The 17,385-nt window shown below is 35.6% G+C and overlaps 2 protein-coding genes across 4 annotated transcripts in view; one reads left to right on the forward strand and one right to left on the reverse strand.

The window, feature by feature from the left end:
* Positions 1–1,306, forward strand: part of LOC113494523 (protein purity of essence) — a 45,850-nt gene extending 44,544 nt beyond the window's left edge. The window contains exons 96-97 of the mRNA XM_026872904.1: positions 118–307; positions 665–1,306. Coding sequence (XP_026728705.1) covers positions 118–307; positions 665–889 — 415 coding nt within the window. The 3' untranslated portion in view covers positions 890–1,306. The remainder of the gene's footprint in view (positions 1–117; positions 308–664) is intronic.
* A 4,887-nt stretch (positions 1,307–6,193) lies between these two features.
* Positions 6,194–17,385, reverse strand: part of LOC113494525 (aquaporin AQPAe.a) — an 89,820-nt gene continuing 78,628 nt past the window's right edge. For all 3 annotated transcript variants that reach the window (XM_026872905.1, XM_026872907.1, XM_026872906.1), the window contains 5 exons: positions 15,709–15,852; positions 12,174–12,245; positions 11,722–11,859; positions 11,318–11,398; positions 6,194–6,974 (listed from right to left, as the gene is read on the reverse strand). In XM_026872905.1, coding sequence (XP_026728706.1) covers positions 6,870–6,974; positions 11,318–11,398; positions 11,722–11,859; positions 12,174–12,245; positions 15,709–15,852 — 540 coding nt within the window. In that variant the 3' untranslated portion in view covers positions 6,194–6,869. The remainder of the gene's footprint in view (positions 6,975–11,317; positions 11,399–11,721; positions 11,860–12,173; positions 12,246–15,708; positions 15,853–17,385) is intronic.

Below are 17,385 nucleotides of genomic sequence, written 5' to 3' on the forward strand. Positions count from 1 at the left end.
CAGCGGCGTTAGATTTAACAATCTTAAAGCAATTTCGTTTAGCTATTAGTAGTGTTCCGCCTGTGTTATATTTATCTTATACTTTAATTTATCGTTATTTAAACCGTGTCCCTCTAGATGGCGCTCAGTAAAAGTGGACATGCTGAAGCGTCTGTTGGTGATCGGCCACGTCCGCGCGGCCATCCCGGGCGGGCCGGCAGTGCGAGCTCTGCCTACAGACCAGCGCGCGGTCAAGCCCTGGAACGATTACAAGCCCTACGCGCTCTTCGTGGCTATCATAGACCAGCTCTATACCGTCATGTTTAAGGTGAGGGTATATCTAAATTTAAGTTAGTATAAAACGCAGGTTATACTGTATTAATGGAGTGCTGCCTTTATAAAGAGAGTTATAGCCGTATAATGAAAAAAATACACTTCAAAATATCGGGTCTTTATTCTGTTTGTTACTAACAAATACAGCTTGACACTTAGAGGGCGATTCTTGGCCCTTCTAAATAAATTATTTTTTTGTGGTCTCCAAAAGGAGATAGAGAAAATTGAAAAATATGAAAAGGGTTAATAAGTAAAATTACTGTGTTACAATTAAAATATAGTAGTAGTGAACAATTTCAGTATATTTCAAAGTATCTATTCTAGTATAATTAACACACGAATTCGTCCTCAGACCGTTAGCGCAACGACAGTAGATCAGTGGCCGATCAAACTAGCGGAATACATCCGACACAACGACGAGGCGAACGGCAAAGCCGCCGAGCGCATAGTGACAACTCTTACCGACGAACTGTTGCCATGCGCATCCTTCGCCGAGTTCTGCGACGCCGCCGGCTTCCTCGAGGACATCCCCGAGCCCGACGCCTTCCTGCAAGCCCTCATAGACGAGCAACCTTGAGGAAGGCCTTTCGTGCCTTATTGCCTCAGCTACAATGGGTGTATGGCCGTATAGAACAATTTAAATCAACACATTTATCATAACCACATGTAAAACACAGTTAATCTTTAGCGCTTGACGATATACACATACAGCTGCATTTAATAACCCACACACGCTTTTGTTTATCTGATATAGTAGTGTCGTGAGATGGCACATGAAATAGTTCAATTAGCAAGGTCATGTCACTCGCGGGCGTCGCGAACATCCCTTCACTGGCTCGAGGCCCTTTGTAACACAATATTTAATCTAATCTATAACTGTGCTTGTTTGTAGACTGTTAAATTATTCAGTAAATGTTTCTCTCTTTCGATTCTATACTATTCTTCAATTGTAATTCTTGTATTTAGTTTTCTGCATTAAATAGTTTCTGCTTCATTTTTGCGTTTTATTTTGTTACCGGTTTTTCGGATATTATTATCAATTACGACATCCGCTTTGGGTTGAGCGGAAGGGAGTGTCGACTCCATTGACTAAAACCTAAAACCCATGTTCTTTCCATCGAGGTCGAGGTAACTCTAGGTAAATTCCAAGGGTTATTTTGCTACATACATTATCATGGTTTTATTTTCAGATACTATACTTGCGACTATTATTTTATTCAGCCTTCTACTGTTCTTCTGTTGAGGAAAAACAACCGGGACGTGCAAGGATACCTGTTTTTCATAATATGAATACTCCATTTCTGGGAGTGCTTTAAAAGTTGGAAAATCTTAAAATAGAGATATTTCTGTACAAACACGCATAAAAAATAAACCATTGAATTATTCTAGTAGTGCATTAGATGAGGTAATCTTTTTTGTTGTTTCGCATCTGTTTTTATTTTTACTGAGTTTTTAGGCAAAGAGACACCCAGATTGTTCACCTTTTTTAAGTACCTAAACATACGGATTATATAAAAAAAAAAAACTAGTTATGTGACATTTCAAAACAGCTCCTAAAACATTTAGGTAAGATAAATATGACTTAACACAGTTCAAGTTGTATATATGTGGGCGAAGATTGCAAGGTGTCGCAGCACACCTATTGTTCTGTATAATTAATGGCGTTTTAACTCGGAATGCAGTCAGACTGGCTCAGTTATTGTTACATTTTGTTTCTAGAACATGTGGGTGTTTATTATGACGCGCATCCCAGGAATTAGGGGGCCCGCCACGTCTGAGGAATATTATTTCGGTTGAGTAAAAGAGACGGCGCTCTACGCCGTGTATAGCGCTGTCGCGCTTTCACAACCGTACTATTATTTCGAAGATGTTCGGTGGTAGACGTTGATGTCTTCTTATGTAATCAAGATTGACAATAGTGTACTTAATTTGACACTTCTCTGTAAGGTTCTGGTCGGTGAAATAGGAAATGTACAAGACAAGGTTTTTTTATTATCTTTATTACCTGCTGTTGCCCGCGACTTCGTTCGCATCGTTAGAAGATATAAGTTAGATATTTTTGAACGGAAGCCCTCGAAGATGAATATTTTTCCCCGTTTTTGCCACATTTTCCATTGTATCTTCGCTCCTATTAGTTGCAGCGTGATGTTATATAGCCTAAAACCTTCCTCGATGAATGGTCTATTGAATCCAAAAAGATTTTTTCAATTTGAACCAGTAGTTCCTGAGATTAGCGCGTTCAAACAAACAAACTCTTCAGCTTTATATATTAGTATAGAAGTATAGATTAGTATAGAAGTATATATTATATGTGCCATGAAGAATATTTAATACTAACATTTTTTCAAGACACATGCACGACGACACCCGTACTTAGGACAACCATTCATGGATCACAGGCTTGTCCTAAGTATCGATTGGACCGAAAGACTATCCGTGCATCTACTATTTGGATATTTTTACTTTCAGGACAATAAAGCCAAAAGTTAACCTTCGATATAATGGGAAGAAAAAGGGACAAATTAATCGTCCTGGCTTAAAATAGTAGAGTTAGTATTAACTCGCCCTTACTCTAACCAAGGATATTTCTATTGCTTCGTAAAGTAGGTGAGGTCACTTACTACTTGTCCCACGACATGTTCCACATGACAAAGCTCATCTCGACACAACCTTGACATCGCGCCACATTTTTAACGGCGCCGCACTCACGCGCATGATTAGCGATCGAGAGTCACGACACTTGCGAAACCTAATGAAGATTAAGATGAACCAAAAATCTGTTTAGATCATAAAGTTTAGTAGGTGAGTTACAGCACTTACAGCGGTTGTTTTGCAGAAGCTAGCCGATAGAGAATAGGAAATCCCTTCGCCGCTAGGAAAGCCAGGCAGCATAGTATTTCTGTATAACAATTATAATTTAAAGATGTGTTGACGAAAGATTTCGGGCTGAACACCAAATGTTGCAAGATACCAGCCAGTGTTCAGGATGTTTTACCGTCGCCAATGTGTCTTCAGTTCAATACGACTGGAGAGAAATCTGTCTTGGCTTGGCAATCCTGCAGCCTTACCAATAGGCTTTATACTTAGTTACCGTCCGGTACTATTGCGGGTGCGGCTATGATGAACCTAGTGTCCTAGTACATACCTTAAATCATAAGTGCTGCAGATAGTAAAAACATATTGAAACATCCAGTCCATTCCTCTTTTATACATTGTCATGTCAAATAGCCCGACGCCGACAACGTGTTTGTCGGTTATCCCTGTAAAGGATAATCCTATTTTATAACTCGTATCAAAAGTATGTGTTATTACAAGCTATAATCTATCTCTTCTTAAAATTCGTTTTGCAGTTTTTGCGTCAAAGAGCAACAAACTACTCACAAGAGTTATAAGTATTAGAAGGATCATCGACAATATACAAAGAAAATATCCTTCTTTTATTCATGAACAGACTCAGACTTCTCAATTATGTTTGTAAAATTCCAAAATGCCATCTACTTCGTGTCATAACTATTATTGTTATATCACCACATTGCCAACTACGGAATAATGGTGAGCATATTATCATAATAACTTGGATTCCGGACATTCTCCCGTAATTAGAGACTGTCGGATTAACCGCGAGTATAAAGAGTTGCTGCTTTTGTATCTAAGTGTTAATGGAGGAATTCGAAAGTAAAAGACGTTAACAAGTTTGAACTGACTTAGGTAAGTAGTAGATACTATATTATGAAACTTCATTAAAAACGAACGCTCCTCTTTTTCGAAGACTTAAAATTATACATCATCTTGACTGCCTGGAAAGTCAATAATCACAAAATTGGTACAAATAAGATTTTATTTTGACACAAAGTATTACGACGTATAACTTTAAGACCGAGACCTAGACCAGAATGAATTGTAAGTAATGTTTTATGTGAGGTGCGACTCCTTTTTGAATATTGGTTACTCGTGTTGTTAATTGTGAAAAAACTTGTTCGTTCTTTCGTGAAAATAAGCTGATTTCGTTTCTTCTACTGGTGTTCAGTTACCACAACAAAGTGGAAACATTTCTACAGTGATCATCAACTTCGGGGCGCTAATCTTGGTAAGTGACTTATGCATGGTACGTTATTAATGGGAAAGTAATGGAAATATTGATGTTAATGAAGAGTTTTAATGCTTATTGTACAAGGGTAAAAGTGTTGTAAGATCTTTATCAGGATATATCTTTATAATTAGACCGTTGAAACAAAGATGGCCGTTCCTAAAATCCATCTTTTATGACTTCAAAGAACATAGGCAACTACCTTTTCAATAGGTATATAAAACTGAATAAAAATAGGGTTGACGTAGTTAGTTTTCACTAACTTATTTTTTTTTAGAATACACTGATAGCTTTCCTAAAGATTGCTCTTTAAAAAAAACCGCCTTCTGCGATAAGAACTTTAATCCATAAATCGAAACGGTTTCACAAACGGATTGATTATTTTTATTTTAGGTATATCGAACGCGTCTTACTGCTGGCATACGGAATTTCATTTCCAAAATCTTGGCCACCATTCATTTATAAAACTCGCATCTAATATACACCTGCACACCTGCATTAATACATAGATGACTAATCGAAACGACAGAATTATAAATAGTCTTTTATTATTGTTAAATTATAACGTTATTCCGTTCGCACCTCGCCCGTGTCTAATGCAATTAGCTTTTGTACGATTGCTCATTATTCATTACCAACCAATAATATGAATTCTAAGCTCTTAATTTCGAGAGTGACATCTCTTAATAATATAATACTCAAATGAGTTTCTGACACTCTAATTGCATTTCATTTATGAATTCCGTGATTGAACGGTCGGTAAACCTGGGCCCCAATTCCGCTATTTACAATGGCCGATTAATTAATGGAAATTGAATTACAATTACACTATTCGTTTTCTCCTAAAAATACTTGGGAATTCATGGTATGGATAGAGAGAGTGTTGCGCCCCGTACTGAATTTCCAATTATGAATTCCACTTGTTTAGGTTCTTTAAAAAAGGGATTAATTCTCATAATGGAAAATCAAAAACTTGGTTTTGTATTTTTATACAAACACATATCTAGAAAATAAATAAGTGACCAATTTATTTCAATGGTAAATATTGTTGTTTTATATTTGTTTTTAGTAGCGTATCGGTATATATTTATTAGATGCTGGAAATTGTAAATTTTTAATCTTTTCGAATTCCAATTTCGATTGCTCATTAGGTACAATAAAATTCTCCTTACGTGAAAAGAGCGATAAGTGATAACTACTAGGCGTCTTTCCTGTACATGACGCGCTGAGAAAAATACCTTGCAAGTTTCTAAGTAACTTACATATGTATATAGACATACTTCGTTTATTAATTAAGTGTTAAAACTGTAGTTAGCCTACTCTTAAACACTTAATATAGTCCGGTATGATATTTAGGTTTAAAGGTTAGGTTCATTTGCCAGACACCTTAGTCTATTTCATTGAGACCTCATTCATTTTTATGTCAATGAATACGAACCTAATAAAATTCAATCCATATTATATGTAGATTATGGTGTCGTACGTTATAGAAACGTTTTTCTACGTAGCGTAGAGCTATCCAACATCACATGGTCACGTCAAATTGATATTTGTATGTTTTTTTTGTTTTGGCGCTTCTATTTATAGTAGCGCAGCTTTGCTTTAGCGCTTATATAAGCAACCTACTAGGACCTATAAGGTTTAAAGACCTCTGAATAAAAGATAATTCGTACTTTGCAAATATTATTTTTAATAAATGAAATAGTTGTACTTACGAACAGCGAGAGAGAGGCTTTGTTACAGCATTCATCGTGATGAAATTTACGTAAAGGAAGAATAAATAACAAAACAATATTTTAATAATGATGATATTTATTTATAATATTCATTTCGTGTGAGAAATTTCGATGTGATACCCACTAAAAGTTAACTCACAATATTATAATCACATAACTAGCACAGGCACTCGAGTATGGACATATTATGGACATCCACTTAAAAATACTTTATTCACATAATATAAATAAACTTAATACCTTTATTTATAGCACTATAACTTAAATTATATATCTTACTCCGACATAACGGTATCGAATCGGCTTTTTCATATTTTCGATGAACAATAACAATATTATTGAAAATAAACCTTTGGATTTCTCGTCGAGCGTAATGACAGACAATAACATAGCAAGTACAGCCCATTGACAATGTCCTATATCAATTTGGTCCAACATCTGAACGGGTTATATCAATAAGCTAATACCAGGCGAATGCCTCGCGCATACCTCACCATTGCATTGCAATAACTTTGATTCAATAATTATAAACTTATGTAACATTAATCGAGCTCGTCCATCTTGTAATTGGACTTATTTTTGGTTAATCACAAAACTAGAAATAAGTTTAAATCTAATCAATTTCGTAGCATTGTTGTTGTATGTCAGTTGAGTATGCGCGAGGCAGTGTTTATAGACAGGCGTGTGGAGCGTCGGCCGCGGGGCGGGGGTGTCTCGCGGTCTCGGCGGGTCGTCTAGAAGTCGTAGGAGCCGCTCTCGCCGGTCTTGCCGATGCGGAAGATGAACTTGTAGACCAGGCCAGCGATCACACCGCCGACGATGGGACCAACCCAGTATACCTGGAGAAAGAAAGAAAATATTATAGTACTAGGAAACACAAGGTATTGTGTTTGTAGCTGGGGCTTTGGATATGTTGGTACATAATGAATACTTTGACATAGAAAAGGTAGCTTCGATTAGATATTGACAGCTGCCTAAATGAAATTAGGTAGCAATGTTTCTATAAGTATTTTAATGTAGAGCGCTCTTCGTATCTGATTTCGGCTTACTAGCTATCTACTATGCAACACACATAAATAACCTTTACCTCACAAGTCATCGACACGAAATAACATAAAATGTGAAGCGTAAAAATCAGTTGATTGATAAATTACATAAATATCGGAACGACCCAGAAAATTGAACGAAAATTGTTACATCGCGTTGGGATTCCAGTTTTCATTGAAACATAATAACGATATATTATGTAACGAATTAGACGAGGTATAACTTATTTCATATGAAGTTACGAAGTGCATATGTGTCATATGAAAGGTAACAATTCGTTAATTACCTATTGCGGTAGGTACATCAGTGTCTTTATAACGTGTGTGGTCCTCAATAACCATTAAGTACGAAATTAATTAGCGAGAATCATTTTGAAATATCTATAGTAAGAATGTCAAAACGTTCCATTGATGTTTATTGTCTCTATCTTTCGCTATTACTTCAACAAGGATCAGTAATTGTAATCGCCGTCACTCACTTTCGTTGCGCCTCCTTAGATTTCAGTTGTTTTCGGAATTACCAAATCAAGTTTTTGTCGACCAATTTTCCGTGAGTATTCTTAAAACATTACCGAAAACGCTTCGAAGTTTGTCCAACAAAGTACCTATTCTTGTTTGGAAATTCACCTTACCAACGTTTATGAGGTAAAAATAATTAGAATTTAACAACGATTACACCAATCAGATCATCTCATTGGCAAACATGTTCATGTATTACATAATTGAAATGGAAGAGAGAGTATTTGTAATAGGCACGTATTAATTGGGCTGTTTGGAATGTTCCACAGAGGATGGACCTTCACTTCCCGCCAGAGAGCGATGGCTTCATAACTAGTTCCATTTATTATAGTTATTGTGTGTACAACCAAGTACAATAGTACACAGACGTCGGATGAGTACAGTTAAGTACAAAGTTCACTTTCCAATTTGCTACAGAGCTAGAGATTGTCGGTTAGTTCCAAACATTTTGCTCTTTTTGTATCTGTAATGTTACGTGCAATAATTATAAGTTGTAAGCTTCAATCTTCAGACATTAGGAGAATGTTTCGTTACGTGTAGTGATAGGTTCGGGAATCTCCACAATCGAGTTAGGGCTTTACTAAGAATTGGGAACAGTTTTAACGAATTTTAAAGAAAGCCGTGTAACAGGATCCGATTTTTTATTATACAGTACTAACAGGTAATTAGGGAAAGAAACGTCGAAACTTTACTATCTGTTGAGCTACGACTGAGAACATGAATACAACTGGCAATATTATAGGCACTTTTAACTTAGATGTTATTCTCAAATCTGAATTGGAAGGGTTAGACCTGGTTGCCTAGAAATCAGAAAGTGGTTCAATACAACGCAAGATAAATATAATATATCGATTGGTTCATTTATTGAGCTTACGAAACATCACCAAGTGCATCGGTTTATGTATACAAAAATATCCTCTTATAAAATTTACGAACCTACTTGCATTAACACATTATTAATGCAACCATATAATCAACTTTTAATGTTATAATAATGTCAATTTATTAACGGATCAATATCATTTCGGTGACATAATGGTTCGGTCTAACTTTTATTATAGCAATTTATTAGTTAATACTTGAATACAGCCTTTATTAGGTCAATGTTAATTACTATTGAAATGTGTCTGTCCGTCTGTTTAATGTATATTGTTTTTAATGTAAATGTATATTATCTGTGGTAATTGAAGATTAAAGTACGGTCTTATTGAAGTTCTTTTGATCCCACTGGAAACTTGACTTTTTGAAACTATTGTGAAATTATGTGTCATAGACTTTTTAGTAAATTGATAAAATAAAATCTTCCTAAATGAACGTGTTTAAATTTGGAACATTAAACCCATAAAAGGACATGAAATTTTTAGTCCTTTGTTTTGCTAAATAGCTCTTTTTATGAAGCGGCTTGGATGTGTAAGTCACGTTTTTTTATATTATTCTTATTTAGCTAAGTTACGCCTCAAATGTATGGAAATGACATACGTTGGAACATTACTACATGATATTCGAGAGTTTTCTGTATATACTTATGATATCCGAATTGTCATTCCGGTATGGGCAGCTGTATTATTAATAAAGTTATTTTTCAGTATTACAGTCGTTACGGAACAATTAACATCAGTGTCATGCTAAACAGTCCGACCTTGTGATATATATTTATGCATACAAGAGATTCTCAGGCTACACAAATATTTGCTGGAAATGTTTAAGACACACCATTTGCTCAAATATCAACGCACTTGTTTTCAAAATGGATGAAAATACATCAATATTCTCCAAAACTATTGATTCAGATGTTAATAAATTTACAAAAACTCAATTTTAGTAAAATTATATATTTCTCCAGAATTTTAAATCGATCAAAATTTTGATTTTTATCTGATGTCTATTCATCTCCATCCACAATTACAGCGGCACAGAAACAGAGTCGATACAAACTTTCATTTTTAAAAGCTTCCTCGTAATTATAATTATTGTTTATAACTTAGAAAGGAATTATACGAAACCAGACAAAAGTTAATCATCGTCCGGTGTCTAATAGCGGTAGACGTGAAGACTCGAACTATGTACAGTCAAAAACAAAAGCCCATTAACACTTATTTATACCAACAGTAACAAAAATTTTGTATAGAGACTAGGAAACAAGGAATACAAAAGTAGGCACGCAAAACCGATCCTTTCTTTTTCTCCAGCACTAAGAATTTCAATCCTTGGAAAGCGGGGATTTCCCAAACATCGAGGCCGTGTTCCAGACAACCAGACTTAGAACAAGCATTCGTGGACTATGGGCTATGTGTCCTACCCACGATACGTCGCGCCGAAACTAATTGAGGGTACCTATATCACTTGGCTATCGCGGTCCATTGCTGGAGATAGGCCTTCCCCAAGTTGCGCCATTATACACGATCCTCAGAGAATACCAATCTTATAGATACATAATAGCTGCTCATAAAACTTATTTATTCATTGTTTTGTTGCTGACCGTAAATATGTATGAATCATATTGAAGTGGCAGACGGAGTGCATTCAGTCGGCTACGAAACTAGTTTGGAGTCTCGTTTGGCGGCGAAAGTGTACAACAATTATTTATAACTATTTCTTGTATATATTGCGTCCGCTTCTGCTAAAGATAGTTGTTTATGTATGGTTCAATGCGTCTCTAGCGCAGTAACATTTCTATAATGGTTAGCGTTCATAGTAAATCCTCAAATGAATGGGAATGACATGGCGTTTCGATTAGTCACGTGACTTTGACCTGTCATGACCATTCATTCGAGCTTTTTCTATAAATACTGGCGAACATGGAAATGAAACACGAACAGAGAGAGAGATAGCTGAAGTTGAAATGATAAGTGAAGATTTGTAGAAACTCTAACGAACAGAACAGCAAAAGGGATGGAAGCTCCGTAAACTTCTGCCTAGTTCTATTTGGCTTTCAAGTTTTAACCAGTATATCGAGTGGTAAGGCAAGATCATAAAAAAGATAAGCGTATTTAATGCTTTTTTGTAACTTTTTTAATAGTGCTACTTTCCTTGATTAATCGAAAACAATTACCGCGTAAAATTCTGACCTATCTGACCTAATGTCACTTACTTCTTACTTGAGGTGCGATAAAGCTTAATATATGTTTTGCAGTTATAGTACTGCAATCCAGGTCCATAGAAGCGCACATATATGAATGAGGTCGTTTATAACGTGTGAGTGTGTATGTGTACTTACGATTTCTAAATCGAATGGATTATTGTGTGGTTCAATCACGTGTGTATATGATGTCTAGAGCTTCGCAGTTCTCACCTTTCATCGGAATCGTTAGTAAGTACTTATTTAGGCAACACTTATACTTATGTACGATACTGGGTAGATAGATACTTATGCTAGCTTTGAGTGGGGCAACAAAGATCTCAGCTTGTTATGTATTGCTATCTGATATTATAAGGTGTTGTTAATTAATGGACCTAAAATTCAGATTAAAAAAAGAATCTGTTAAATTATCGTCATCGCCTTGATTCCAATTTCGAAAAAAATACTTTTATTTATATTACGTGAACCTAAAGAACAACTTCTTAGTTCAAAGTTTATTTTAGGTAAGTTTGTGAAATTTTAACGTAATGTAACTTACCCATTGTGAGGTCCAGACTCCCATGACGAGGGCAGGTCCGAAGGTACGGGCGGGGTTCATGCTGGAGCCGCTGAACGGAATCTGTACAACAACATGGCAGATTAATAAATACAATAGTAGTTAAACGTAACCAAGGAGACCAAAATTACATCAATTTGAATGGCGATGCAATAAGTTATTTGACTAAATAAACTGTTTACTTCGTCAGATAGAATTCCAAAAACTATTGGATTAAACAGACGAACTGACGGACTTAACAGATTATAAGATTAAGTCAAATACCGTATTGGCAAGTAGGTTTTATGTAATTTAATATGACTTCAGCCAGACCGCAGTTTCAATCAAAACTCACATATTAAAACTTTCAAGTTTTCACCAATACGACAGTTGGCAATGTTACTTACGCAAGCAGCGTGGCAGGCTGTGATGCTGAGACCGATAGCGAGGGGCGCGGATCCCTTCAGGTCGTTGCGGCGCGCGTCGCACACGCCGTGCACGACCATCACCAGCACGAAGGTGATGAGAGCCTCCACCAGCAGGGCCTGTGGGAAGAGATATGATAATCAAAAACTGTGGAGAATAATATTTTTTTGTTCAACAAAAACATACAACTGAATAGAAACTACCGAGTCAAACTCGATGAAAATTTTGTTGGACCAAATGAAAGCTATTTACAGCACGTTAAATGAAAACAGAACCAACAAAATCGATTCATCCATCTTGTATTTTTCTCTCTAGTAAAATCTTGATATTGAAATAAAAATATGGAATGTACTCTTAAAACTCAGAATAAGTTTCTCGATATTGTATGAATGTATATGAGTATCGTTTTGGGTAGACGTATTTAGTTTCTTACCTGTGGTTCAGTGACTCCATGTCCGGGCAGAGTCATACCGAAGCCTCCCACTTTGTCTTCTGGGACGGCGAGCTGTAAACACACACATTAATTAACTCACCACTACTAAACTACTGATAACTAAGGTGTTTTATACATGTAACTTGAATATTCGTGGAGCCCTCAGCGACACAAGGATCAAATTCCTTAAAACAAGTGTCGTTTTATTAACAAGAAAAGACAACATGGAGGTTTATAATCAGTTCTTAAAGTAAGATTGTCTTAAATGTGGAAGCGGGACAGCACATTACACAGATAGCGGCATCTCTCTTCCACAACAGTCAACAATCATAATTCACAATATAGTGGTACTCTCTCAGCGTTCTTCATGACATTTACATATATTTAATCGTTTATTTGACTTTTATGGCTGTATTTTGAAAAATTAAGGCAATTAAAGTCATCGGGAATGTACGAGTATGTAATACGATGACATGAAAGAAATATGTTCTTGTTTATTTTATAGGCGAACATTGTATTCTGTTACTGGTAATAGTTAATTTTAATGGTATCTAATTTGAATAAAATGTGAGGAAAACGTTTATGTCTCCGTTAGATGTTTCCAAACTACACAGATAGTGTGCTTTTTAATCGTAAATCATTTATAATTACTCAATAAACACATCTTTGTCTTATCTTTTTTGATCATTCTTCATTATACTAGATGTCGTATACGTATTGTCTCATAGAAGGCTCATCATATTTTCCACTTCTCTCGTTTCATTACTAAGAAGATATTGTTATTGATACGCTAGAAAAAACCCGTCAAGCATCATGATTCACAAGACCCATGATGTGTATCGACGTTCGTTATGCATCACGCTTACATAATAATTATTCAGTATAAATAATAACAAAATAATATAGACTTAAAAGATTTAAAAACCCACATTTTTAAATGTCGTTCCATTCAAATTTTATCAAAATGGGTTCAGCCGTTTTTCATAGTTGTAAATTGTATTGTCATTGGGTTTGAAGCTACCCTGAAAATTTCAGCCCGCTAGTATATCGGGAAGTGCCTCAAAATTGAGTTACAAAAATCTATCTGGAACGACAAACAATAAAAAACGAGAAAAGTAAGTGTAAAAAAAACGTGGGAAAATAATTCCATCGGCCCGTAATGGCTTTCCATTAAGTGTCGATTCGTCGACAGTCTTGTCCGGCAGCGAATACATTGAAATATTATTGTCAGTGTGAAAGCAAGATGCATCGCTCGGACCATCAAGAATAGAGAAGTATGTAAGAATGTGACACGAGAAGTGACATTTGATTAATCGTTTCTGCAAAGAATCTCATTGTCATTTTGCGTAATTGTCTTTAAAAATCTAGTCCGTCTGATTTACAAAAAATATGGGTTGTTCTTTTTTATATATTTTGACTCCGAAAGCCAAATAATGAAAATATAGTTCCAATCTCGCGTGACGTACTTTCAACCGACAAGTGACGTTATTAGCCATCATTTCCATACGTTTACACCCCTTGATGGGTTTAATCATCATAGTTAATTTATTTATTTCTTAAAGCAAAAAATACGTATCCAATATATTTAAGAAATCTTCTAAGACTAGTTAGATTTTTTTATGTCCAATACTCAATTACCTCCACAGCCATCTTCCACACAACATCGTGGTCATAACATATCGGCTGTCTTCGCAAGACATCGCGAGGTCTAACGAAATGTCGCACTAAGGCCAACTCGTGCGCATAAAATAACTACAACCAACTAATTAGCAGCGTGCTAACATTTTACCTACGTTCACACTGAACTCTGCCTGACGCCTGATTATTCGCCACATGATTGACGCTAGACATATCGTTTGACTTCAGACAAGTTAGATAGTATCTATCGAAGATGTCTGAATGTCTGACAAATCTGAATGTGTCTTCACTTGCAAAATGTTGCGAACGTCTGTCGCAATAACTTTAAACTTGAAATTTATATTAAGCGGTGCGTTGCTTGCATGTAAAGAAAAAAAACTAGCTTTGGTTAATAACATTTTTCATGGTTACAAAAAAAAAAACATTCACGACTAAGCCTAATGTCTTTAAAATGTTACATTACATTAGGCACAGCATAATTCAAAAAGCTACACAAATTACTCTCGTAAGCTAATTTATAACCTAAATTAAGATTAAACGCTTACATAAAACCAACTTAATCGCAGCAAACGTATTTATTAAGTGTGTATAACATTAATTTCTGAACATACGAGTCAATGCCGTAAATGAATTGCCCTATGTATCGTAAGAGGTCTGAATGTAAGAGCGTTTATCAAACTTGTGACCTTTTATACTGCCATCGAAAAGCTTTAGATCAGTCAATTAGTTCCACGATTACCGCGAAGGTCGCTCCACTTGGTTCTTTATTCTAAGATCATCAGTGTCACGGCGAGCGAGACAGTTTTTACTGAGACACGAACATATAAGGAGACAGAATGTGGATGCGAACAGCGCCTTGAGTCGTAACGAGAAAATTGATGTAAATTATTTGTTTACATAAGTTTAAAAATGGTAACAGCATGCGAGTTGATTTTGTTTACTTTAGATTTATTAAATATATGTAGTTCAGTTCAAGAAGGCTGCAGGGAGATATAATATTGTTTGAACAACAAAAACTTACAAATGAAATCGCGACTAACAAACATAAATTAGACGAATTGAAAACCTCTTCATTTTTTAAGACTGTTGAAAATACAGTATTCAATGCCTTCGAATGATCTAAGTTTATTAGACAAAAATACAACGACACAGATCAATTATACTGATATAAAAATGATTAACTTGTAGAGGAGTGCCTATTTGCATCTATTTTTAAACACGGCGGTCTGCACATATGAATATAATTATTTTCTTTGACCTTTACTACACTATAAATACGGCAAGATCAACCTTGAATAAAACCTTACTATCAAATATCGTTTTAACTTTGAACTCATAATTAAGTTCAATTAACAAATAGTCTGTCAAACATTGCATGACTGGTCAAGAGCTAATTATGATGAGAACCTAATTATATGATCATATTAAATGATACGGGTTTGAATTGATCATCTTTATTGATATTTATATTAATATTTTCTGCTTATGATCGGTAGGTTTATGTAAATAGGCACTCGTTCGAAGATTGATTATTGTACATTATTCAAAGTAATGTTTTATTGAATCGTTTAAGTGCCTGCTCTACATATTTAATCCATGTCTTATAGGGTTTGAAAGACATAATTACGACCGTGAATGTACTGTTAATTTACAAATTTTGCGAGAAATATCAAAGATTGCAACAAATGTACAACCATTGAAGGTCCAAAAGTAAAATATGTTGCAGAACTATAGTGTATATCGAGATAGAGATCGCCCATTGTGTAGCTCCAGATCAATTTGGATTATTTGCTGGCCATGGAAATAGGCCAAACAACAAACTTTATGACTGCTTCCTAACCAGTTTTTTGCCCCTTTTTAATATCTGCGAAGTGGTTCACTTAATGTCAATACATACCCTGATGAAGGCAGCACCAGCAACAGCTCCGAGGGTCTGCACGATGATGTAGCATATCGCCTTGAGGAGTTTGACGTCACCGGCCGCGAACAGGCCCAGAGTGACCGCTGGGTTGATGTGACCGCCCGACACGTGCCCGATAGCCTGGAGACAAGGAAATTACAGGTTAATATTGAAAAAGTTGATAGTTGTCGATCTAATATTATGGCATAATTAAATACTATGTAGAGTTGCACGTTTCCACAGCTGTAAATGTCTTAGTTTAAGAGGTAGCTGTAGGAATTCTGGCTACTTTCTTAAACTAGAGAACGCTCATGTAGGGTCTACCGTTAGAGTCTATCAAGTTGGTATTGATACCATTTTAAAGTTGAAATTTAAGTTGTCATTGACAAAGACATGAGTTGAGTTTAGTAGAGGTCTAAATAACTTCGTTTGCTAAAAAGTTGATGGTTACTAACACGTAACTATGTTTTCATATTAAAAAGCAACTATCAGCTATAGTTTTAAAATAAAAGATTAGAAAATTCTGTCGTTTTGAAAGAAAATCATCAACAATTGAAAATACAAATATAATCGTGCATCTGCAAGTACTTCATTGTAAAACATGGCAATACCGATCACCTTTTTGAACTTCATAACATGATTCGTACGCGACCGCGGGTTAAGCATTGTTCTAGTTCTAACGATTTAACCTTTATTAGCTCAATCATGTTTATTTAATCCTACATCGAAATACAGAGTAACCCTTTCAATGAATATGTATTATCCACGTACGACAGTTATATTACATAATATTATTTACGGCGCACGCGTCGATCGGTGATAAAACAGATATTGTAAATGTTGAAGTCAGGTACTTTGCAATTATCGTGTATTCGATGACTTGTGGGGATTGCACGGGGTGAGTTGTATCTATATTATAATTGTACAAAAATACTACTATATCATTTGGGAGTTCTTTATGACCCGTCGATCAATCTGTTCTTGGCTAAGCAGAGTTTCGAAAAAACGGTTAAATTATTTGCGTAGACCGCATCTTTACTTTAAAATAGTACTACATAATCTTATTCTTAGCTCGTCGATGGATAGCGAAAATATGTTTTCATTTTTGCTACCAATTTAATACATATTTAAGCTCAGTTCTTCTGAAATGTTTTTTTATCCATTTACTCGTCTTTATTGTAAAAATCGCTTTAAAAAGATAAATCGCCTCGTGTAAACTCACTCAACTCAGCAATAGGTTCTCGTATCGTCTTATAAATCTCAATTATACGCGCCGACGAACTTTAATTGTAATTGGATGTATCTCGGTATCGGCGAACATCTGAACACTGTTAACTGGCAGGGGATCTACCATCAGCTCGTGAAATAAGACTGTTGCAGATGTCGAAGCGAGATGGCACGATACAAGTTATAGAGCGATGTCTCTGTCTCACGTTGGCGACAGTCCGCTTTGAGAGAGAATGGTAGGCCCCAGAGGAATATTAACTGGCTTCAGTGTTTTATAATTGTGCCTCCATTTTGTCATTAAACGGATACTTTAAGATGCTCCAAATGGATACGGTAGACCTTTGAACCTATCCATATAAAATTGAAATTTATTGTTTTGTTTGTGGAGGTTTCGATGTATGAGTTAAGCTTTTATGGAACATCTTTAACACTGAGAAGAAACGAAAA

This window comes from Trichoplusia ni, chromosome 5 (genome assembly GCF_003590095.1).
Source record: "Trichoplusia ni isolate ovarian cell line Hi5 chromosome 5, tn1, whole genome shotgun sequence".
NCBI lineage: Eukaryota > Metazoa > Arthropoda > Insecta > Lepidoptera > Noctuidae > Trichoplusia > Trichoplusia ni.